The sequence below is a fragment of the Tachypleus tridentatus genome, chromosome 10 (assembly GCF_004210375.1).
Source record: "Tachypleus tridentatus isolate NWPU-2018 chromosome 10, ASM421037v1, whole genome shotgun sequence".
Classification (NCBI taxonomy): domain Eukaryota; kingdom Metazoa; phylum Arthropoda; class Merostomata; order Xiphosura; family Limulidae; genus Tachypleus; species Tachypleus tridentatus.
In genome coordinates this window covers 169995361-170021047 of record NC_134834.1, presented here as the reverse complement: position 1 = coordinate 170021047, position 25687 = coordinate 169995361, and the positions used below count along the sequence as shown (strand labels likewise).

The 25687-nt window shown below is 32.6% G+C and overlaps 1 protein-coding gene and 1 long non-coding RNA gene across 4 annotated transcripts in view; one reads left to right on the top strand and one right to left on the bottom strand.

Moving 5' to 3' along the window:
• LOC143230893 (uncharacterized) overlaps nt 1–7389 on the top strand; it is a 40194-nt gene extending 32805 nt beyond the window's left edge. Inside the window, exons 2-3 of the long non-coding RNA XR_013016668.1 lie at nt 3588–3746; nt 7196–7389. This is a non-coding gene — a long non-coding RNA (uncharacterized LOC143230893). The remainder of the gene's footprint in view (nt 1–3587; nt 3747–7195) is intronic.
• Nucleotides 1–25687, bottom strand: part of LOC143230892 (dopamine D2-like receptor) — a 186167-nt gene that overhangs the window by 2875 nt on the left and 157605 nt on the right. For all 3 annotated transcript variants that reach the window (XM_076465181.1, XM_076465182.1, XM_076465183.1), the window contains exons 4-5: nt 3572–3681; nt 542–1476 (exon numbers count right to left, since the gene is read on the bottom strand). In XM_076465181.1, coding sequence (XP_076321296.1) covers nt 542–1476; nt 3572–3681 — 1045 coding nt within the window. The remainder of the gene's footprint in view (nt 1–541; nt 1477–3571; nt 3682–25687) is intronic.

Sequence of the window (25687 nt, the reverse complement as noted above, 5' to 3'; positions counted from 1 at the left end):
CCAGGTGGTTAAGGCACTCGATGCATAATCTGAGGGTCGCGGTTTTGAATCTCCGTCGCACCAAATACGCTCGCCCTTTCAACTGACAGTCAATCCCACTATTCGTTGGTAAAAGAGTAGCCCAAAAGTTGGCGGTGGGTGGTGATAACTAGCTGCGTTCTCTTTGGTCTTACACTGCTAAATCAGAAACGGCTAGTGCAGATAACCCTAGAATAGCTTTGCGCGAACTTCAAATCTTTCAAAACGTGTGCGTCAAGATCACCAAAACATTATACGATTAATTTTTTTCTAAAGTAAAAGAACATTATATTTTATGATATTTTTATAACTTCAGTAATACTTAATATTTCAAGTTTGCAAACAGAAAAGTAGTGGTAATTATTATTTGAAAAGATGTTACATTCGTAACATTGACCAATTGTCACTACAAGCACTTCAAAGAATTCAGTTAACTTTTGCATATAATATTGCTTTAAAAAGTGCGTTATCTATAATATCTCCAATCTGATCCAGATAATAAATATTAGTGAAACCCACTCACCTAACACTATAGCAAGGGTCTTAGTTGCTTTACGTTCTCTTTTTGCGTAAGCCTTTTCACGCTTTTTGCGACTACTTTTATGTTTTCGTCCAAGATTAAATCTTGACTTCTTTTTTGGTACGTTTTCATTGGACTTAGAATGACTACCATTATTACCACTAAAAGCTAAAGACAGAGTTTTTCCTGGAGTGCCATTTTTAGGCACAATCTCGGAAGCCAAGGACTTCATCGTGTCTAAGTGCTTTGGAGATTCAGTGCGGGGATTATTTATGCAAAACTGCGTCTCCTCTATCTGGGAAGTGACATATCCAGAATCCACATTATAGTTTTTCCTATCAGTTTCATTATCTGTTCTAGACACGCTGCTCAGACAGAAGTTGGTTGTTTTCTTATTCTCAAAAATCTCACAGTGATCATTTTCATCTTCATCTTTAATATCTTCCTCACAGTCATCATCTCCTTGACTTCCACTTCCGGTATTAGTGCAAGTTTCTGTTTCGACAACAATTTGAAGATGTTGTAATTTTTCTTTGTGCTCTTCGTTAGATCTAGATGATGAATTTAGGGCTGTTTCCTGTTGCCGTTGAGTTTGTGACGCATTTTCGATCACAATTCCTGGTTTGGGACTGAAGGAAATGGGAAGCCTTTTTCCTAGGCTTCGCTTGGCTCTTTCATGAATAGCCATGAATATCTTGTAGTAGAGGAATACCATAACAAGACATGGAATATAAAATGAACTCAGTGAAGAATAGATGATAAAATCAGAGTTGTAAAATATACATAGCTGCGGAATTCTTTCTGGAGTTGTGTTTAGGCCTAATACTATAGGGGAACCAATTGCAGCTGAAACAATCCAAACAATAGCTATGGTAAGAGCCACTCTCTTGTTATTTTTGTGTTTAGAGTACTTGATTGGCTGAGTCACTGCTATAAATCTGTAAAATAATAGTATTTATAAGAAAATGTTTGCCTGTTTAACCGGAACAAATTAGTAAATAATACAATATTTTAAACATGATCACAATTTCACCAAATTTATTACGGTATTTGATGTCTCACGTAATCTCGAGATATTTTAGAACAAAATGGATACTATTTTTAAACTGCTTCAAACCTTTACCCAAGTTTTAGAATTAAATTAGGATGTTAACACTAAAAGTTTAAAATGAATCCCCGATAAAGTTTAACACTTAATCTCTTTTTAAGGACACTACGATTGAAAGGAATTATCGGCCAAATTTGTTTTGTATACTGCATAAAGTAATTACAACAAAATATCAATAATAGTAATTAACTGATCGGATTTTATTCGAATAATGTGTTAAATAATAATAGTTGCTTATAATGATAGACATTCCTTAGTAATAAATGGAAAAAGTAACATATTATAAAATTATAACGTTAACGGTTAATGTATCTTATGTAAAGAGCTGTCTTCTACCTAGCTCAAATAATGTACTGCTTAATATATTATAAGAAGCGAGATAAAGTTGAATGGTTGGTATGCCAAAGAAAATTGCATACGAAACTTTCTTAGTTGATTTGTGGGTTAATAATATGTGTATAGTTTTCAGCGTTTCTCACAAATCAAAGCACTAGAGCGGATATAACTTTAGTTTTAAAATGTTTTAAAATATATATTGCATTCCCTTAGGAAAGAAAAAAAAACATTAATGAGAAAATCCTTCCGACTTCATAAAGATGTATAATTTATAATCTTGAAGGCACTCAGGTGGTATTGTAATGACTAAATTATTGCGTTTGGGCCATACAGTGCATTAGGCTCTTTTCAAGGTTTAAAAGGTTGTTTCAAGTCGCGTGTCGTGGTAAGACTGTACTATTTGAATTGATAAATTTACTACGTTTCGTAAATTTAAAAAATCTAATAGAAATAAATATTTTCATTTGATATGAAACGAATTCGTTTTTGGCAGTTTTTACAGTAACTTTCACGAACAAAGGAGAAAACGTTTGATCGAAGTAAGCTGTTAACATACCTTAGACCCAGACAAGGACTATCAAACAATTAAAGACATTGTTATTGTATATGAAAACTATTAGAAAAGCATTAAAACATTATTTTATTGCAGGAGACAAAACATAATAATTTCATGTGATTGCTGGAAACCTTTTACTGGCATCACAAAATACGTTTTCATGTAGTTCAGGATTTTAATATTATATTAAAGTTCGATAAGTTTCAAAGTAATTGGAAACTTAAAAACTGTTTTTCTTTATCTACTTGAAAGAAAACTCTTTCTTCCTTACAAATAACAAGCCCAATTTTAGTTTCCACTTCTGTCCCTTTCCTGATTTGATTCATTCTTCAAATGTTTCAAATAATCAATCAGAGCAACTGGAATTTTCCGTTTCACGAGTAAAAATAGTCAGAAAACGTAAAATAAATTCACTGTGTTCTGAATAAAATAGTTCACATCATAACATCTACATATGTGAAACAAATTTTGCATCCACCCTAACCCTGCTGTGAGTTGGATAGGAAAGCAGCTTTTCGTCTCAGTATGTTATCAGGTTATTTATTACGAGTGCTAGAAGCTAGAGATTAGTTTAACCTCTTTGTTTAACATAAGCATTTCAAATATTCATATTAACTTCTTTATAAAATGAAAAAAAACGATGAAATAAGTTCTGAATATTTCCTGTTTCTGAATTTATGAATGTGTGGAACATTATTTGACTGTAAGATAGCAGAAAATACTGAAAACAAAACAAAATTCAGTGATATAAGAGCATGTAAGAAGTCATGCAGAGTCAAGTAGATAATATTAGTTCACAAACTGTTGGTTTTAACGCTCTCAGATTCTGCACTGGTTCCTCATAAACATATTTAAAAATAGTTTACTGCAATTTGAAAAAGAAATGATTTTTTTAAATTTAATATATTTCACTGTATGTGATAAATATTTCGGGCTACCAGCTAAGAGTAACTGATGTAAAGTGTGTCACAAAGAAACCCAAATACATTTCTTACATGCTGTCAAAACCTATCACATATAAAAAAAAACTCACCTGTCAATACTTATAGCAACAAGGTTGAAGATGGATGCTGTACTGCACGTGACATCCACAGCTATATAGAAGTCACACAAAGTTTCACTCAGTTCCCAGTCAACATTAACCTAAAGACGCAAAAACACAAGTTGGTCAATTGGATCGAAATTTCAGAGCTGCAGAAAACATGCAGGTAAGACACATGAATTGTGGTATGCATGTTCTAGTTAGGATATATAAACAGTGGAAATAATTCTTGGGAGCAAGCTTTATTAAAAACTTTCTATGTCTTTTTGTTATAAAAATTATAAAATTTACATCGTCACGAAAACAACAACAACAATTATCGCTCGTGGCGATATTAGGACATCAATATTGTGTTTGTACTCTCAGCATGTACTCTCAGCATGTACTCTCAGTATGTACTCTCAGTATGTACTCTCAGCATGTACTCTCAGCATGTACTCTCAGTATTCTTAGAATATGTCAACTAGAAAACAGACAGTTTTATAACATATTGATTCTGTGTAGTTATTCTTCACATAATTTGAAAATTGAATGTGTTGTAATACGTTGATTCCTTGTGTTGATTTCAACATGATACCTCGACAGCGCTGTGTATTATCTTTAACATGGTAACTTGAGAATAGCCTAAAATAAACATGATAATTTCAGAGTAGAGCGTACGATAAGTATGATCGTTGATTCTCTTTTCATAGAATCTCGAAATATAAACCTTTTAATACAATGAAGAATTGTTATACCTTTATATGAAAGAAATGTTAGCATACATGTTTGGTATATGAGTTCAAATGAAGGATATCTCCTATCTTACTGTCTTCTTTATCCATCTACAGCAAATCACTACAGCTTAGATTAACTGAAGACTGGGTGTCAAACATTTGACTAAATATTAGTCAAACGTAAACTAATAAAAAAACAATTGTATTGTATTTTACCTTAAACTGTTTTGTTTGTTTTGTGCTTTACGTTTTATAAGCTTAGAGTTTAAAAATTTGTGTGCTGGTTCAGGGTTAGAGACAGGAGTCTGTATATTTCAAACATTCAAATTATGTCTTTACTTCCAAGTATTTTATTTTCTTCATAAAATATCATTGACCTAATATATTATCTTAAGAAAGACAAAAAAGCCAGATATGTTTATATTAATACCATTAGCTATGTAGTAAGTATAAAATGGAACAAAAGATTACTTACGGCAACTATTAAAGCTATGCATGATACAATTGTTATAAATAAGAATTTATACAGCAGATACGTGCTAAATTTATTCTAAATGAGATCTGATACACAAGCCACGCGATAAAGTTGTTCTACATGAGAGTTGATACGCTAGCTACGTGTCAAATTTAATGTTGGTCAATGACAGCTTGATTTGATGAGTGTAAGTAAATGTGAAAGACATAAATAATCATATTAATTTTTGAAACATATTTTCTTTGACGAACGTTTCTAAAATTTTACAATACATTCATTATTATACATTAGTATCGGAAGAGTTTAATGATCATTGAACAGGATGAAAAATCAGCCTAATTTTTGTGCAGATTTTTACAATTCTATTTATTTTCTGTGCAATATGCTAGATAGGTCGAAATATATTATTTTATGACTTTTCCATTGTACTTTATATTGTCTTGGAATACATTTGAATTCATTATTAAACAATCCCATATATAAATCTGTTAATCCGATATGAAACTATAATAAAATGTTGAAAATATATACTATTGGGACCAAAAAGGGAAGCTAGTTATGTTCTCTATCTTCTTACTGTTCACACCTTGTTAAAAAGGGAAATATGTAACAAAAACAGACAATAACAAGATAAGCGTAATAACAAAATCCCACTATTTGGTCTGACAAAACTAGTTGTTGGTGGAAAGAAGCTGTCTGCTATTTAGTCTACCAGCTTGAAATTAGGGACATTTTATGAATCTTGTTCTCCTATAGAGTTTTACAGATTTCAGCATACAAACAAACTTTCATATTATGATCTTAAAGTCAAAATACCTAACCTTCGTGATAGAAATAGTGTGCAGTTGATTTAGTTCTGTAATCACTAGTATTTCTACCATAACAGCATCAAGAAATCCAGCGAAACAATTACCAAGAAGAAAAAATAAAAGATTGAAAAATCCACGCTTATACTGCAATAGAAAAAATCCACACTTATACTGCAATGTGAAAAAATCCACACTTATACTGCAATATGAAAAAAAAGACAGAAATGAAATGTTTCTACATTTTTTATGAAGCTTTCGTGCAAAAGACACTCTAACAATAACCTCTAGTGAGACAATAAAGAACTATATTCCAGTATGATGATTCCTTAGCACTTTATAACGATCTATAGTCGGGTGGAATAATTCCCAGTAGAACTGCACATGCATTATTTATAATGGTTTACTTTCGATTTATGGTTTAAAGTACCTTGAATTTAAAGGTTACAGTTCAGCCGACTGTTTAGTAAAATAATTTCACGAAAACGAAAGAGCTAACATCAGGATTTCACAATACATTTTGTTTTATTTAAAACTTTCGGATAACGGTTAATTTTAACGTTGCAAGGAAAAGGACGTTTAATGTACTTAATGCCTGCTGAGATTGATTATCCCATTAACAAGAGTAACAGGAAATTTCGCACAATAACTTGATTCAGTTTACCGATCGTTTCATTTTTCTTACTTCATGGCTTGTAAGTTGCAGTACTAAAAATTGAGACTCGATCATTTGAACAACGTAGGTAGTTCAAAATGTAGCTATCCTGTTAACAATAAAGTGGACTTTTTATAAAGTCGTTATGAAATAACAGTTTAATTTTCCGATAAAATAAGTTAAACCGTAACATATGTTGAATATTGATTATTCATGTAAAATGTTTAAGCATTTAAATCTAGTGATTCTGCAAAATTAAAGATAAGCGCCAAAATAGCTGATCAACCTATCTTTTTTTACCCGCTAGGTGACAGTACTGACGTTCATGTTGTAAATATCAAATACGCGCCCAAAATTAAAAAAAACAACAAAAAACGAGATTCGCAATTGTAACTAACGTGCAAAGGTCCAGAAAGGTTTCCACCTATTCAAGCAATCCATCACAATATCCAGAGTAAACCAATTTATTATATATCTGACTTTAACTGCTTTCAAACTAATTGAACGATTTTATATTTTATGATGGAGTGAATGTTGTAGTTGCGTGTGCTCTGAAACGCTAAATTTCAAGTTTTGATATATAAGTTTAGAGGTTCAGTTTTTTTTTCTGCATACGTTTGTTTGAAAAAAGAACTGTTTGGTCGGTTGTCGGAAATGCAAAGCTACTGAATGGATTACCTGCGCTCTGCTCAACACGGGCATCGAAACCTAATTTTTAGCGTTGTAAATCCTTACAACTCCTAATCTCTAGATTAAGTTCATGAAACTTACGTCACGTTAAGTTAAGTTAAGATAAAGACATAAAATGTTTGAAAATATACAACATTTATGTTGCGATTAAATATGACAATAAAGCTGTAAAATGTAAGAAATTGCCAAACTTATTTAAGAATCGAAAATACACTGAACTATGTCTGTATATATATCTATAGTTAACTATCATTTATCTGCGTGTCTCCGTAGGTGCAAGTCATGACGTCACAGGCGACATGTTTGGTTCACGGAGAATGGACTTACTCACCTTCCGGCTGTGTAACACGTGTACGTGATCAACTTATTTTATTAACATCATGACATTTGTATTTATCTTGTCTGTACGATTAATGCTTTAAATTTCTATTTTTACAGACAGCGATGGTAGGTTGACTAGGTTTCACTTAAAAAAAAAAAACAATCGATTACAGGGTGAAATGCTGTTTTTTTTCCCAAGTTCTAAAAGAAGAAATAGTTTAGAATATAAAAAGATAATTCAGTTTGGTTTGTTTTGGATTTCGCTCAAGGCTACACGAGAGCTATCTGCGTTAGCCTTCCTTAATTACACAGTGTAAGACTAAAGTATTTGTTTTATTAGTCTTTGAATTTCGTGCAAAGCTATACTAGGGCTATCTGCGCTATCCGTCCTTAATTTAACAGTATAAGACTAGATCGAAGGCAACTAGTCATCAACACCCATCGCCCACTCGTTGGGCTACTCTTTTACCAACGAATAGTTGGATTGACCGTTACATTACAACGCCTCCGCGACTGAAAGGGCGAGCATATTTGGTGCGACGGGGATTCCAACCCGCGACCCTCAGATTACGATTCGAGTGCCTTAGCCACTTGGCGATGAGGGGTCCGGATAATTCGACCATACATTTAAGTTCATACTTTTTTTTGTCCTTTAGGACGTAAAATCAAATGATTACCTCTTTCTCTCCAGGGCCCGTCATGGTCAAGTGGTTAAGAAGCACGACTCATAATCTGAGGGTCGCGGGTTCAAATCCCTGTTGTACCAAACAGGCTCACCATTTCAGCTGTGGGGCGTTATAATGTGACGGTCAATCCCACTATTCGTTGGTGAAAGAGTAGCCCAAGAGTTGGCGGTGGGTAGTGATGACTAGCTGCTTTTTTCAGTCTTACACTGCTACATTAGGATGGTTAGCCCACATAGCCCTCGAGTAGCTTGACGCAAAATTCAAAACATACCAAAAACAGACAAACTCTCTCACCAGAATTTATAAAAGTAATTCTGAAATATGACTTAATAGTCGATTTAACAGTGGTGGTACTGGAGCGAGGGATAAAAATAACTAATTTAATGTTTGATACTCAAGAAATATTTTCACACTATGTATTTTATATTCGCTACAAGTTTACACGTTGCTTAATTAAACAGAGATCTAATTTAAAGGTAATGTGCATCTGCTGTTTAACGTAACCAATTTATTAACTCTTTTAGAGTTACTTTTCATAAAGTTGTGTGAATTACAGTCTTGCATTTGTTTAAGATATGCTCCTTTATCACATTACTGTGACGACACCATCATAAAATCAGTACAGATAGGCTTATGGTTTAAAAGCCGAAGGATGGAAGAATGAGGCCTTTAACAATCTCCTTGGAAACGGAAATACTTTCCCAGCTTAGGGCTTTGACACCAAACTGTGATGGGCCCATTGTTACAACAGAAAGCACTCTAAATGTAAAAAAAACACCAAATGCAGTGAATTAGATAATATCTGCTGGTACTGTTAACAAGATAATAAACTCGTCAAAATTTCACACGTTTCCAGAAAACTTGAAAGTAAAGTTCTTTATTGTTGTTGTTGGTTTTTATGATAGCTAAAAAACCTGGAATATCGACAATCTCATTTTATCACACGCTTTTCAATTTAAACAATGTTTGTAAAGATGTGTGAAATATAATAGATCTGCCATTTTTTCCAGAAGAATGTTGCAATGCAAATCGCGCTATAGGTCAGTAGTGCGCTTTCGGACCATCAGGTTGAGCATAAAAGGAAATAAATGCAAGAAAAATATAGAGCTTGAAATATAGGTTGTATAAAGAGCAATTTATCTTTGGTAACATAATACACTTACACTCCTGTCAGAACCTACTTTTACAGGTCTTTGGTGACTTTACCCACTTACATTCTTACCAATACATAAACAAATCTTTAGTAATTCTACACACTTACACTTCTACCAGTACCTATACAGGTCTTTGGTAACTTTACCCACTAACATTCTTACCAATACATAAACAAATCTTTAGTAATTCTACACACTTACACTTCTACCAGTACCTATACAGATCTTTGGTAACTTCACCCACTTACATTCCTATCAGTACTCATACAAGTCTTTGAGAACTTTACACACTTACATTTCTACCAATACATAAATAGATCTTTGGTAACTTCACCCTCTTGCATTTCTACCTGCCTTCCGCTAGTACAGCGGTAAGTCTACGGAGTCAAATCAGGAGTTCGTTTCCCCTCTATGGGCTCAGCAGATAGCCAGATGTGGCTTTGCTATAAGAAATCACACACACTTACATTCCTACCAATACATATACAAATCTTTGGTAACTTCACACACTAACATTCCTACCAATATATATAGAAATCTTTGGTAACTTTACACATTTACATTCCTACCAATACATATACAAATCTTTGGTAACTTCGCACACTTACATTCCTACCAATACATACAGTCATGTGAAAAAGTTAGGACACCCTATGAAAGTTTGTGTATTTTTAGATATATAGATATATAATCTCAATTTTAACAATACTGAGAGATTATAGGAATATAACTAAACAACTAAAACTGAAGAAAAGACTTTTCAAGATCTTCTGTAAATGTAATTCTACAAAAATGCATATTCTAACTGAGGAAAAAGTTAGGATACCCCCATATTTATTCCCATTTAAATCCATGGCTCAACTCACACACAGGTGTATCACACCAGGTGCACATGATTAGAAGATCGTTACTCAGCATTTTGAATGAGGCTTGCCCTATTTAAACCTCAGACATTTAGTTTAGTGTGCTCCTGACTGTTGAAGTGAGAGTGAGCACCATGATGAGAGCAAAAGAGTTGTCTGAGGCCTTTAGAAAGAAAATTGTAGCAGCTGATGAGTCTGGTAAGGGATTTAAAAATAAACCAAAAGATTTTGAAATCAACCATTCCACTGTTCGGAAAATAGTCAACAAGTGGAGGGCTTTCAAAACAATTGCCAACATGCCCAGGTCTGGTCGTCCAAGCAAGTTCACCCCGAGAACAGACCGCAAGATGCTAAAAGAGGTCTCCAAACACTCTAACATGTTATCACGGGACTTACAGTAAGCTCTGGCTACTGTTGGTGTGAAAGTGCATCCTTCTACAATCAGATAGAGACTGCACAAGTTTAACTTTAACTGGAGACGTGTGCAAGGAGGAAACCTTTGCTCTCTAAGAGAAACATCAAGGCCAGACTGAAGTTTGCCAAAGAGAATGTAGACAAAGACCAGGACTTCTGGAATGATGTTCTTTGGACAGATGAGTCCAAAATTGAATTATTTGGACACCACAACAGAGAATATGTTTGGCGTAAACCAAACAGCATTCCAGGAAAAGAACCTCTTACCAACTGTGAAGCATGGAGGTGGAAGTGTCATGGGTTGGGGCTGCTTTGCTGCAGCAGGACCTTGACAGCTCACAATCATAGAACTAACCATGAATTCTACTGTGTATCAGAGGGTGCTTGAGAATCATGTGAGACCATCTGTAAGAAAATTAAAGCTGAAGCGATACTGGACCTTGCAACACGACAATGACCCAAAACATATCAGTAAATCCACCAAGAACTGGCTGAAAAACTAAGAAATGAAGAGTCCTGGAATGGCCGAGTCAAAGCCCAAATTTTAATCCCATTGAGACGCTGTGGGGTGACTTAAAACGAGCTGTACATGCAAGAAACCCCTCAAACATCTTACAGCTTATAGAATTCTGCATTGAGGAGTGGGGCAAACTTTCTTCATACCAATGTCAGACTGGTAGATGGCTACAAGAAGCGTCTTATTGCAGTTATTTCAGCCAAAGGGGGTAAAACTAGTTATTAGGGGGTAGGGTATCTTAACTTTTTCCTCAGTTAGAATATGCATTTTTGTAGAATTATATTTACAGATGATCTTGAAAAGTCTTTTCTTCAGTGTTAATTGTTTAGTTATATTCCTATAATCTCTCAGTATTGTTGAAATTGACATTAAATATCTATATATCCAAAAATGTTACAAAAATACACAGGCTTTCATAGGGTGTCCTAACTTTTTCACATGACTATACACAGATCTGTGGTAGCTTCACCCTCTTTCACTCCTGCCGGTACCTACTTATACAAATTTATTTTAGCTTTACACGCTTACACTCCTGTCAGTTCTTATACAGATCTTTGGTTATTTCTCCCACTTATACCTATCAATGTATATTCTCCTACGAATACACGTACAGATCTTTGGTAAATTTACACACTTACACTCCTGTGAATATACAGATATTTGGTAACTTTACACACATTCCTGCCAACACCTATAAAGATCTTTGGTAACTTCACACATATTCCTGCAGGCAACTATACAGATCTTTGGTAACTTTACTCATTCATACGCCTGTCAGTACCTATACACATTTTTGGTAACTTTACACATTACACTTGTACTAATGCAGACATAAACAATGATGTAATATATAATTTAAATGTAAAAAAAAAAATTTTATGAAATCTCTGATTCGATTATTCATTTCGGCGTACATAGCTAGAAAGTTAATACGATTTCGGTATGCAAAGTATTATATGTTAATTCAACTTACATTTTGAAGATAATTTTTGAGAACTTATTAGAACTTTATGTATATATTTCCAAGCAATATATTAACGAAGATCTTGTAAAGAAATTTAAAATAGGATTCTTATTTTTTAAATATCACCTGTGCCTGTAATTTGTTGTAAGAAATCTTAACTCTTATCTTCTGAATAAGATTTAGGAAAAAATGTCACAAGGAAATGTCATGTATTTTCAATACAGATGGTTTTCCTATAGTGAGATGAAAATAGTTTTGAACACAAGTTAAAAAAAATCTTTTGAAATGTTATCCGTGTAAAACAAGCGCATATTAATGACTAAGATTAATACAATTTTTACTCTATGTACTAAAGCATGTTTCTTTTATAGACAAAATGCTGGCATTACAACCTACCTCAATGAACCTGCCTTTTGGCATTGTTTGGTGTTGAAAGTATTTCAGTTTTAATTTAATGACAAAATACATTAATTACGGTGTTCAAAGTATTCAAGAACAACAAATGTTACGTCAGTAAGTCAATATTTGGCTAACGGTACGAATATCGAGGTTTTTTACACTTTAGTATTTGGGCTTAACACGAACCAGTAGCTAGAATGTTGGACTATTGACCTACCTACGTTCAGTATTTTGTAAGAAAAAAAAAATGCGATTCCGACCTTGGAACCGTATATGACTTTAAGGGTGACAGTAAAATCCAAATATTCTGCTAGACAAGAGTAGTCAAATAAATGGTGGTGGGTGCTGTTGGTTAGCTGCCTTTCTTCTAGTCTATCAATCCATAATTAGAGACGACTACCTCAGATGGCACTTGGACACCTTTTGTCGTATATCGTAAACGAAATAAACGAATATCTTAGAAAACCATATATAACAAATAACTTACACAATATACTTTTCTTATATTCATATTTTTCTTCATCTTTCGGACCAAAAATACCCTCCGCTAGTACAGCAGTAAGTCTATGGATTTACAATGCTAAAATCAGGGGTTCGATTCCTCTCGATGGGCTAAGCAGATAGACTCATGTGACTTTGCTTTAAGAAAACACACACACACACACACTCAGACCAAAAATATTCATATTTAGTTTAGATGTCATTACGAAAAATGTTATTTTTCCAATTTGTAAGTAAAATATGCTAATATCTATGTTAGATATACGAAATGTATATGATTTTTGTGTTTAAAGTGTATTGGTTTCAGAGAATGTCTTGTCACTCATCTTCTGGCCCCAACTGACGAGTTCCAGTTATGGCCAAAATACCTCTTTGACAGCGAATTTTATTAGACGAAATGTAAACATGAAATATTCTTTTTACACATCTTTGATTTTGAATTATTTGAATAACCTTTTTTAATAAGCTCAGATTTCAGTATGGAATGTACAAGTCATCATATCATTACTCGTAGACTGACACTATGACGTATGAAAGAAAACAAGAGTGCTCAAGATGGAAAGCTGAAGTGATAAAAGATTTAACTATTGACGAAGGGACTTGCTAGAATTAAAGGATGGTTTGGCATTTCATACCAGTTGATTGTAGCTTTAAGATGTAACACAAGACCTTGGATTTCTACTTGTAGATAAATACATCAAACTGGATCACAGGTTTATCTTGATTAGACTAAAACATCGCTACTAAGATAGGGAATATAGTTCGAAAGTCCGCTGGTTTGGGCCTATTTTCTTAACTTTTATTGCAAAATCTGGCAACCCTGACAATCTCTGTGATAACTTCTACAACTAAAAGTTATATATTTATTTAAAGGTTACAGTACTGTATTAAAATTTCCAATGTAAATATTATTATATATATATTATACGGGAATTTTTATAAATACCATTTGAGGAAACTGAACTTTTTGAAAAGTTATAGCGAATATAGTGACAAATAGGTATTAATAGTGACAAATTAAAACCATTGATTTTGTAAGTTACTAAACTTCCTTGGATTACATTATCTACAAGTTCTGTTTGCTAAAAATGAATACCATTAAGGTTCTTATACATAAAATGAAGAGTTATAGTTAAAAACACTTTCCCAAGATGATATTTACGTAAACCATTGTGGTTTAATGGAGCGAACGACAAGAAAATACGTTTTGAGTGGTCAAAGCAAATAACGTTCTTAGTTTAATTTACCAAATTCCGAATGATCTACAGGAACGTTGAGGAGTTTATCTTCAGTCAATGAAAAGAGACATGGACAACTTTCCTTCCTGGAGTAATAAAAGTCAATATAAATTTGATATTACATTATCTGCGTCAGCAGCGGCTTCCGCTCGTTGAAGTCTTTATCGGATTTACTGGGGATCTGTCCGGTTTTAAGGACAAACGTTATTTTCCTTAGCCAGCTGCTTACCAACATAGCTGTCAAATCTTCGGAAAGAAAGTGATTAATAGCTCGTTCGGGAGAGTTTTCTTATACCCATGTTTTTCAACAAATAAAAGATATGAGAAGCACTAGTCTTTACCTGTGTAACAGGCGGCGATAAGATAAAACTGAACATGTCAAAAACAATGATCTACCAGTGTAAGAGATAGCAAGATGATAAAACAAACCATGTGACAAAAGATTAGAATTAAACATAAAAAAATCTTAACTTGTATTACAGATGTGTAGATTATAAGAATTCTCTCTCTTAAAAACTGCCAAGTTCGCTAGGTACACAATATCTGTATTTTTATATTCCGCTCAGTTTAAAAATCCCTTCTAATTTCCTTTACCAATATATTTGCATACATACACTCGTGTGACTTTACCTTCTGTTCTCAACCTTCGTTTTTTGTTTTAGGTACATTCTCACAGTAATTCAAATAAACAAAAACCAGTTTTTTTGGTTTATACTTCACAAGCGAATTTTATAATTTATTTATATGGCACAGTATATTATCTAATATATTGTTTAAATACATTTCAGACAACTATATTTTGGAAACATGTTACAGAAGGCACAGTATTCAGTATTTTGTTTATTGTTCTTAACCACAAAGTAACACAACGGGTTACAGAGACCTGCGACGGTTTATATTTTACATGTTCTACAGCAATTCTTCTACAATGAATCCGAAAATGATATTTTTTTTCTCTAGCACATATAGGTTTTTCACAAAACAACATATGTACATAAATAAATTATATTCATTAACATGATGTCATATTTTGTTATACTTAAAATGATGGCAATCACTCTGTATAGATTTCTCTAGATATGAGAGTTTTGTCGATCATTCTAAAACCCGACACATAATGCATATAATAATAAAAAAAATGTTCATCTTGGGAAACGAAATAATAACTTGATCTAAATAACAGGTTGTTTTTTTCCCCTATTTGTAAAAATCATTATGTGGTAAAAGTAAATATTAATTTCTAAATCTTCGTAGCAGAATTATGGAAAATGCGTCATTAAAACCACAACAACTTTTATGAAGTTTAAATTCCCAGGCCTGTGTTATTTTGTGCTGTGCCTACCACGGGTATTCAAATCAGGTTTATATTGCTATAAACATTCAGACTTATCGCTTAGCCACATAGACGCAGAAAGTTTTTAGATATATATATTTTTATCCTTCAAACAGTACGGTAAATCTAAATATAACACTATGTTAGTCTTAAAACAACAGATTTGCTAAAATTAAGCAGTATATAATCTTCTTACATATTACTTCACTCGACTTAAGGCACTCGACTCGTAATCTGAGGGTCGAGGGCTCGAACCCCGGTCTCACCAAACATCGTCGCCCTCTCAGCCGTGAGGGCATTATAATGTGACGATCAATCTCACTATTGGTTGATAAAAGAGTAGCCCAAGAGTTGAAGGCGGGTGGTGATGACTAACTGTTTTCCCTCCAGTCTTACACTGCTAAATTAGGGACGGCTAGCGTAGATAGCCCTCGAGTAGCTTTGCGCGAAATTCGCAACAAACTAAAAACTAAAGCAATGATCTGTTAATATGTAGCTAATGAATTAGTTATTTATATCGAGAGTAAGTGTAGTTTTTAAAGGTTATTTATTATATGTTACCATGGCTTGGCTACTCCTTGGTATATGATTATAAAGTTAAAGCTTGAATTTTGGTACTAGAGACGAGCAGAGCACAGATATACCTTTGTTTGGCTCTGCGTTTAACAATAAAAAAGGAATCAAACATCTTAAGTGCTTAGATAAAACGGCATTTATCTAACGTAGCTTTGTGTTAAACTATTATTTTTTAATAATATTTATTCCCAAATATTAACTTCGTTTCAAGTGAACTATGGAGTAATTATGTCAAAAAACACTACAAAACTAATTATTAACTTCATATATCAGTAAAATGTGTTGCAATATCATTTTTAATATTTTCTAAATCACAAAGTTTTGAATACAACTTCAGGTAACATACACACACACATATATATATATATAAATCATTAGCAGTCGACAAAATTAGAAAGGTATCCCAAAACGAGTCAAAAGAAAATATTATTAATTTGTTATCTATACATTTCCATTAGGTCAAACAATAAACATTTCATAGTGAAAGTAAAATGCATTTTAGTCATTTAAAATTCATTTCACGCTAACATGTCTGAAATAAGATAAGAAGTAGTTGCACACACAAAAACGACCAGACAGTTAATCTGATAACATGAGATAAATCGTCTTGAATATACAATTAAGTTCCTCATTTTGGTTTTTTTAACAAATACTGGTTATCCATTTGATTAGAACTGCGCTTCGGGAAGATAACCCCTTCCTACAATATACGAACTTTACCACAACATTAAGTATGGTTCAATACATAAGTGGTACCAATGTTTATATATGACACTTGTTGAAACTGGCCAGATCCAGATAATGACAACTAGTAGTTATTGAAACAACGAGCATTTTGGTATGTACTTTCACTGGTATGTAATAAAAATATATATATTTAAGTATTTTCCAGTCAGTTAAATTTTTTCTTGCGTAGTAAATTTCATGAGTAATATGTTGCACAAATACAACTTAGAATACTATATATCGGATGAAAATTATGCAATATACTATTTTTTATATTCATATTTCAAACCATCTTTCAGATAGTGGCCCGGCATGACCACGTGGTTAGGGCCCTTGACTCGCAATCTGAGGATCACGTGTTCGAATCTCAACCCTACAAAATATCCTCGCCCTTTCAGCCGTGGGGTCGTTATTACGTGACAGTCAATTCCACTATTCGTTGTTAAAAGAGTAGCTCAAGAAGTTGGCGGTGAGTGGTGGTGGTGACTAGCTGCTCTTTCGTCTAGTCTTACACTGCGAAATTAGGGAGGCTAGCGAAAATAGCCCTCGTGTAGCTTTGTGCGAGAATCAGAAACAAGCAAACAACCTTCACACAGCATGGTAAAACCACACACAGCTGTACAATTGAAGATATTTGTACTTTCTTTGAATATCATTAACAAATATTTACCTTCCCAGATTGTGAGTGAAATTCCATTTTCAGTTGTTATTATTCACAAGTACCCAAGAAAAGCTATAAAAGATCTATATAGTCCTTATGTTTATAGTTTATTCGTTTCAGGAGAGGCATCTTTACGTTTTCTAGGTTATTTTTTCTTGAAAATAATACCTTGTGATGGAAAACTGATGACAAAATAACTTTTCTTTAAAACGAGTGATCTTTACTGCTTTATATCAGCACATGAAGAAGCTTTGATGCACTGTGAACTATATATGTACAAAAAGTCTTTCCGTTAGCTCTTCTGTTGATATTGTTCGTTTTTTTGTGCTGTATACATTTTTTTGGCCGCTCTAGATTTGATATTGATATATTACTTTCTTATGACGATGTTCGAGATTTCAGATGAACAAACATCTGTTTTCTCAGCCTTATGGTTTGTTTATAGTTAGACATGAAGCTATACAAAGGCCTATCTGTGCTGTTCCAACCGCGGATATCGAAACCTGGTTTCTAGCGTAATAAACCAAGATGTCATCAAAGCCAAGCATATAAAACATATATGACATTTTTACGGTACCTAATTATAAAAATGTGAATTTAAATTAAGATTAAGTTAAATTTGCCTAACAGTAAAGTTAAGGGACACTTTTTAGCATGCCAGTATCTTAAGAAAAAGGAATTGAAAGTTTTCCTAAGCATGCAGAGTTACTTTTGTCTTGCCATATTATTTGATAGCAAGTAGTCTGTTTAAAAATGTTTCAAAAACCATGATTAAAATAAACCAAGGATAGTGAACAACAGTTGTTAAGAAATAAATATCCAATGACAATTTCAGGAGCTTTAGATCAATTTTTTGAATGTTCTAAATAACAGTACAATGTCATTTTTACACTGCCGTTTTTTAACACTAACAGTATTTATGGTTGTTGACGTTGTACTTTAATTCATCACCAAATCTGTTGCTCGTATTATAAAACAGCGATATGACAACGATACTCTATTAGGCTATTTCGATCGCTTGAAGGAATTTACCACAAAACTCCGGAAATAATAGATAATAGTAATAATAACTAAGCGCTTTTAGAAATAAATTAGTTGCAACATATGCTAAAGGAAAGAGAATCGTCAATAACCACGGCAACTGAATTTTTTTTTTCCAGGGAGTAGCTTATTGATGTGGCCTTTTCTTCTTATTAGCAATAATTTTGTGTGCCAGTAATACCAAGCTTGGGGTGCTCATAAACCCGTTTCAGTTTTACTACCTATTAGGTTCTCTACCAGCTTACCCTCAATGCGAAATTGTTTTAGGCAGAATTAGAGTAATTTAATATGTGAGATCTTGGTTGTGGTCAAATACATTATTCGAAAGGAATTGATCTTCTAAGTTCCAAAGTGTAATTGGATCTAAAATCGAACAAGAGATGACAAAGTTATGAGCTAAACATTTGTAGTTGGAAAAAAACAAACTCAAAACCATTTGATGAGCCAATAAGCCGCAGTTAAAAAGTATGCACCTATGCTTTTCTTTAACCATTGTCAAAAAACAAAGAATGTAAAAAAAAGACACAGTGAAGTATTATAATATCTTGGAAGGTATCAAGAAAAACAATGATATTAAGAGAATATAAGTTTTAAAAAAGTAAGATTTTTGAACCAGTACTTTTCATTAACCTCAAGTGAAAAACAAACACATATATAAAAAGTGAAATATCGTAATATATCAGAGGTTAAGTTCTCTTTTCATTGTTCTTGCATTTGTTTAGATTAAAACATGAACTTTAATTCAAAGGAAATAATGTAAAATTGGATATGTAGTTTACTCAGGAAATTATATTCATAATCAGTCCTACGGAAAAGAAAGTATAATTACATCTTAAGTATTTATGAGTTACCTTTGACATGAGGTCATTAATATGTGCTTGTAAATTTCAGTGTGACTACTGTCCCCGCGAGAGTTTTCCTTAACGACATAGTTTTAAGACGAATCAATTTTCGAGTAGACTTATTAAACTTATACTGGATCAATTCATTCTCGTGACAATCAAATAGACACTCCTTCTAGTAAAGAATTTAATACGGTAAATCATGAACGAACCGGTAAGGCTAAAGTACGCAATCTTTCTCTTTTGTGGATAGAACCAAAAAAAGAAACTTTTCATCGAAAGATTGCAAATGTATTGTAATTAAATTATAAATTAAAATTCGATTTCAAGTTTATGGACATACACTCATGAAATATTAGTTTAACAAAAAAAATTGTACAATTAACAAATGATGTCATGAATATCATATACATAACTATCATGTGCAAACTGCAAATGGTAATTATAAGCCTAGTTAACCCTGATGTTTTAGCTAGTACATACAGCCCTCGAATAGTTTTGCAAGAAATTAAACACCTCCAACAGATAGCTTGTAGGCTAGTCCAAACAGAATACAGTGAGATTTAATCGTCACTCTTATTATACATACACACCCATAATGTGAAAAATGTGTTTTGTTTTTGGCGGTAATGGGATGCAAATCATGGAGTCTAGGATACACATTACTGAACACTACCCTATAGTCTGCATTTACCTATCTAGTCACACTTTAGTCTCCACTCTGTATTGATAAAATGGGTTAAACTGTTTCAATTTTATAAACATAAACTGTTTTAAAGGGTTTTAAAATCATCTTGCAATATATATATATATATAGGACAACACTTGCAGCCAAAATAACAAAACAAGAAAAGTTAATATTTTTTATTATACGAGATATGAACCAAATATGTATCTATAATAATAAACGCACGTGCCTGTGTGACCACCATAACTCAAAGAGAAAAGAACATAGAGACATGAACTTTTGCACACATCCTGTGAGGGTGCACCTGGGTATGATTGTTATTTATACATGTGCATGCGCATGAGCGTCATTTTTGTGAGGTAAGCAAGGAAAAAACACAGAAAATAATATGTGACCACCATATCTCGAAGAAGAGAGAACCAGGGAGTCTGAAATTTTGCAATCATACAAAATAGACACTGAAGGTGTGGGTCTGGGTATTATTACTTAACTTATACATGTGTGTACGCACATGCGCGTTTACACCTTTTTAATTAGGCGAATTAGTGAAAAATTACATAGAAAAGAAGTGGTTCTTCTTTACAATACGAAAATGCACGTGTATGCGTGTCTGTATATAAAACCGTTGTTTTCCCAAGAGAAAACAACCTAGAGACCAGAAGCTTTGTACCCATATTAAATTGACTCTGAGGATATGCACGTGGGTATTACTTATCTTGATCATGTGCAAGCGCGAGTGCGCATCTTTTAAATGAATCAAAGTAGTAAAAATCACATAGAAATGTTTCCTTCCACTACAAATAGAAATGACAGACATACACACATGCGCATGCCGATCATTTTTAATGAGGGAAGCTAGCGAGAAAAACATATAGAAAATAAATGGTTCTTTATAGAACAACCTCTAATATTAAGAAAGCCAGTGCATTTTGGTAGCAATGCGTTCCAACAATGGCTTTTATGTCATGTAGCTTTGCAACAAAACTACATAGGTTATAATTTTATGCTAAAATAGGTTCGAAATACACACATTGACATAATCAATCTAATAACGCTAAACGAATATTAGCTTTATATAAACAAACATTATATTTAAATGCATATCAAGTTCGTAAATGAGGATTTTTGGCTATTTAACAGTTTCTAAAGTATGTAGGTTTATTGTATTGTTTATTCATAACTATAAAGTTGAGATGTATATTTGGTTCAGATTGTTATGAATATTAAAACTAACGAAATAGTTTCTTTAAGTAAAATGATATTATAAGTTTCAAAATTTAGACTTTCTTTTTTTATTCATCATATTGTGTTTATGACGTCTTGATAAAACAATAATTATAATGTAAGCCTTTATAGATTGATTGTTTTTACATCTTGATAGAAATCAATAAACATTAATTGTTTTTTGTTTATTTTTGACAAGGAATATTCTGTCTGACTTACTCTTCATAATTCAGGATTCATCAGATGACTAAGAAAACGTGATTGATCTTCAAAACCTTGCGCAATACATGGCATTAAAGGTTTAGTTTCAATCTCTACATGTTTGCAAATATACACAAAAAGTTTGAATCTAGAATTTTGTGTGAAAACACAAGCATAAGTGTAGTGTTGACGAGAAGAGTTGTGGGATATCAAAAGATTAACCAACCAATCACTTTTGTGTACTTAAGAAAATGCATTTGAACCTATTAACACGAGTGAGTTCTTCAACAAGTGTTTTATTTACTACTGCAGAAGTCTAAGTGAACTTAAAATGTTATCCTCTTTGAAATGCGTATCATATAATGAACTTAAAGGTAAACATTGTTAATGCTATTATTAAGTGTACGAACACAAAAGACAGAATGAGTCCATGTTAAGCTTACATCAGTTACTAAAGTGTATTCTATGGCTCTTTCTTTTGAAGTTTTTGAACCGTATTTTGTTCAAATGCGTCTTTATTTCTATTGCTATTGCAATAAACATTACAGATATGATTTCAAAGTGACGTCAAAGGCTTGTAAGTACATTTGAAAAGAAACAACTAATCCTCATTAACAATGACGAAAAAGGGTGCAATGATCGGTTGCTCTAACGAACTTCTATTTCCAGAATGAAACAAATTTAGAAGACTGGGGCTTGTTGTTTATTCTCTAGAAATTATGGTTCAGAAAGATATTAAAATAAAAACAATTTCTCACTTAAAAGGTGAAATGATTTACTATTTTAGTGTTCGAGAAATTAAAAAAAATGCAAATATTTGCATTTATGCTAAACAGCTAAAATAACTTTGAAAAGGTAACAAAAATAATATGCCATCTGTCTACTAATGACCCTAATGGCTGATAAATGAATTGCAGTTTATTTATTGCAGTTGTACCCCGCTGGTACAGAGATAAATATACCAATTTACACCATTAAAATCAGGGGTTCGATTTCCTTTGGTGAACTCAGCAGATAACCCACTGTGGCTTTGCTAAGAGAAAATACACACGCACATTACTGTAGTTAAAAGTGTGTCAACTCATAGTTTGGTTTATTTGTCACAAGATGAAGCAATTTGTTGGTTTCCAAACTTTCAGTAAAGTTTTTCGCAGTAAATTACATAATTAGAAATATAAACAATTGAATATATTTTGCTCCTTACACAATAATCTCTGTTGTAATGAGATAACACTGTAAAAAAATAGAATATGTTGATTTTATTTTTCTTTAGTATAAGATAACAGTGAAAGTCCCAAATAGTTGATAATTTCTTCTGCACCTAAAGTTCACAAATTAAAAAAAAATCCATTTTCAGTTTTTATTCTAATTTCTCTTTTAGTTTAATTTAAAATGTTGTTATATTCCACATTATTATGAAATTATTTTACAAAAATGTGCTTTATGTTCGTAAGTAATTGTAAGATTCATAGGTTTAACAAATTACAATTTATTCAGTAACATATTTGTTCAAAGTAAAATAACACAACAGATACATTTTCTGCAACTTCAGTTTACTCTCCCTTAACTAACATGATAAATTGAATAGTAATCTTACTCGTTTGCATTTGAAATTCCAAAATGCGAAAATATTTTTCCCACTGTATTTGTAAAGGTAGCAGGCCATCGTAACTGGTAGTGTAATTATATTCCTAGCACCTGAATTCTAATATTCTATTAAAATGATAGATTGAACAGATTATCAGGTGTCAAAAACAATGGAATAAAAATTTCATTTTTTTAACCATTGAAAAAACGAGTGAAATATTCACATTTTTTTATAATTTCTTTTATATATATATATATATTAGAAACAAATTATGAATGCGATTTATTGTGTTGCATCCTGTGTTTTCATTATTATAATTTCGGAAGTTTTGGTTTCTAATTTTACAGAATATTATCAGAAACCCGATGCAATAAATTTTTAATTAAAATACTTCAAACGTAGAATAATGAAAAGTCGTTCATCTCTATTTGAGTCATAATGAACTTTCAAAGAAATCCTTATATGGTTATATAGTTATTCTAAGTAAGGCAATTGACTGGTTACCCGGTGGCACAGCGGCATATCTGTAGACTCACACTGCTAGAAATCGTGTGTCGATACCAGTAATGGGCAGAGCACAGATGACTCATTGTGTATCTTTATGTTTAATTCTAAACAAGCAACAAAAAAAAAAAAACAAGCGATAAGTTCGGAAAAAACTTGAAGTTGGATAAACATCAATTAATGTTATATCATTTAGAAACGTTAGAATAAAGCTTAAAATGATGCTTTGCTTCTCCTCTTTAATTAGTTACTAAGTTTTTAGAACCACAAATTAAATATTCTGTTATAACAATATTCAGATTACCTCAAAGTTAAGGAATTGTTTCATACGTGACTAATTCGTATAGTTCTTTTATACACACTAGCTAGCTTTTTCTTTATTTAAGCATTTTCGTACAAAAATAGATTCTGAAACTAAGTAATAATTAATTATTAATCACCACATAGATCAGGATGTACCGTTGATAAGAAGAAAATCATTTGAGTTTTTCATGAATACTAATATGAGCAGTGTTAATTAATGTCAATGATGACTATAACGTGGTGCGTCGAGGCATCTACGAAGTTCTTTAAAGACGAATGAGTATGAATAATTCACCACAATATAGTGTACTGCGTCAAGTACTGGCTCAAGATACTCCTCTTTCAATAACGATACGAGCAGTGTTAATTAATTACATTGTAAACTATAAGTTGTTCGAATTTCTCCTCTATGAATGTTTGTGTGAGTAATGTTAATTAATTACAATGTAAACTAGAAGCGACTTAATGTTCTCTTCTATGAATACTTGTGTGAGTAGTGCTAATTAATTACAATGTAAACTAGGAGCGACTTAATGTTCTCTTCTATGAATACTTGTGTGAGTAGTGCTAATTAATTACAATGTAAACTAGGAGCGACTTAATGTTTTCTTCTATGAATACTTGTGTGAGTAGTGTTAATTAATTACAATGTAAACTAGAAGTGGCTTAATGTTCTCTTCTATGAATACTTGTGTGAGTAGTGCTAATTAATTACAATGTAAACTAGAAGTGGCTTAATGTTTTCTTCTATGAATACTTGTGTGAGTAGTGCTAATTAATTACAATGTAAACTAGAAGCGACTTAATGTTCTCTTCTATGAATACTTGTGTGAGTAGTGTTAATTAATTACAATGTAAACAAGAAGAACTCGGTCAAGAAGTGACTAAGGCCCATTTGTACGAATGCTCGCGGGAGTGAGATTATATATGATGAAATGAATTCTATTATCATTATTGTTGATGTGAGTTTACATTAAAAATACCAAACAAACAGATATTGACAGCAAATATTGTTTATAGCATTATAGTCTGTTAATTTCGTACCAACTTTAAGTCCTTGGGCATTAGAAATTACGTAAAGACACAGGCGTAGAAGGCAATAAGATGTCAATAGAGCTTTCATGATAAGTGTGTGGTGATGGGCAAATGTTTTTCGGTTATGATATTAACAAAACCAAATACAAATATGCCTAACAAGGTCAAACGATAGAGAGCTGCCAATAGGATCGTACATTTACGCATAGTAGTATTAATTAAATAGACATATATGAACCTAAAACCTTGTTTATTGTTATCTTTTGTAAATGATGCATTAAAGTTGGAAAAAACTTATATCAAATGGCTTAATATTTTATCGTTACAATATATTTTCATTTCTATTTACTGTATTGGTTTATTAATTTTCTTCAAGTTATACAGACTCGAGAGTGTCCACATCTACGTTCCGCTTCCGGTTTTCTTTGTAAGATACATTTCTCATGGTGGTTGTGTTGGAAAGCGCTAACCACCATGTCCTTATCGATGGTTAAATTAAATGGAACTGAATCAAAGGAAATTGGGTTCTGAAAGTTTCGACAAGGCGGAACGATGTGCCTCCATGAAGAAGAAATCAAGCGATAGATACACACTCTGCAAGGTAAAGACCAAGCACTATCATCAACACAAAGTAAAAGCATCTGGACACGTTGAGATCAAAGAAAGATAGACGGACGGAGATAATCGTGAAAACGTTCAGTAATTGAGTTCCGGTATCAGTTCTGAATGTAACGCAAACACGCTTCATTACCCACGTTCTAAGATTCTTGATCAAATCTATCTTTAACTCTCGATAGTTTGAATGATATTATATATTTACAACACAAGACTGGAACAAGTTCTTACAATATTCAGTGTGCTAAAATATAAAGTATTTACTGAGGGAAAAAGAGACCCACGAAACAGCACTCTGTAAACATAGCAATTTTTTTTAATTTTTGCTTTATTTAATCGCTTGTGTTGATTCTCAACATTTTAAGTATGTT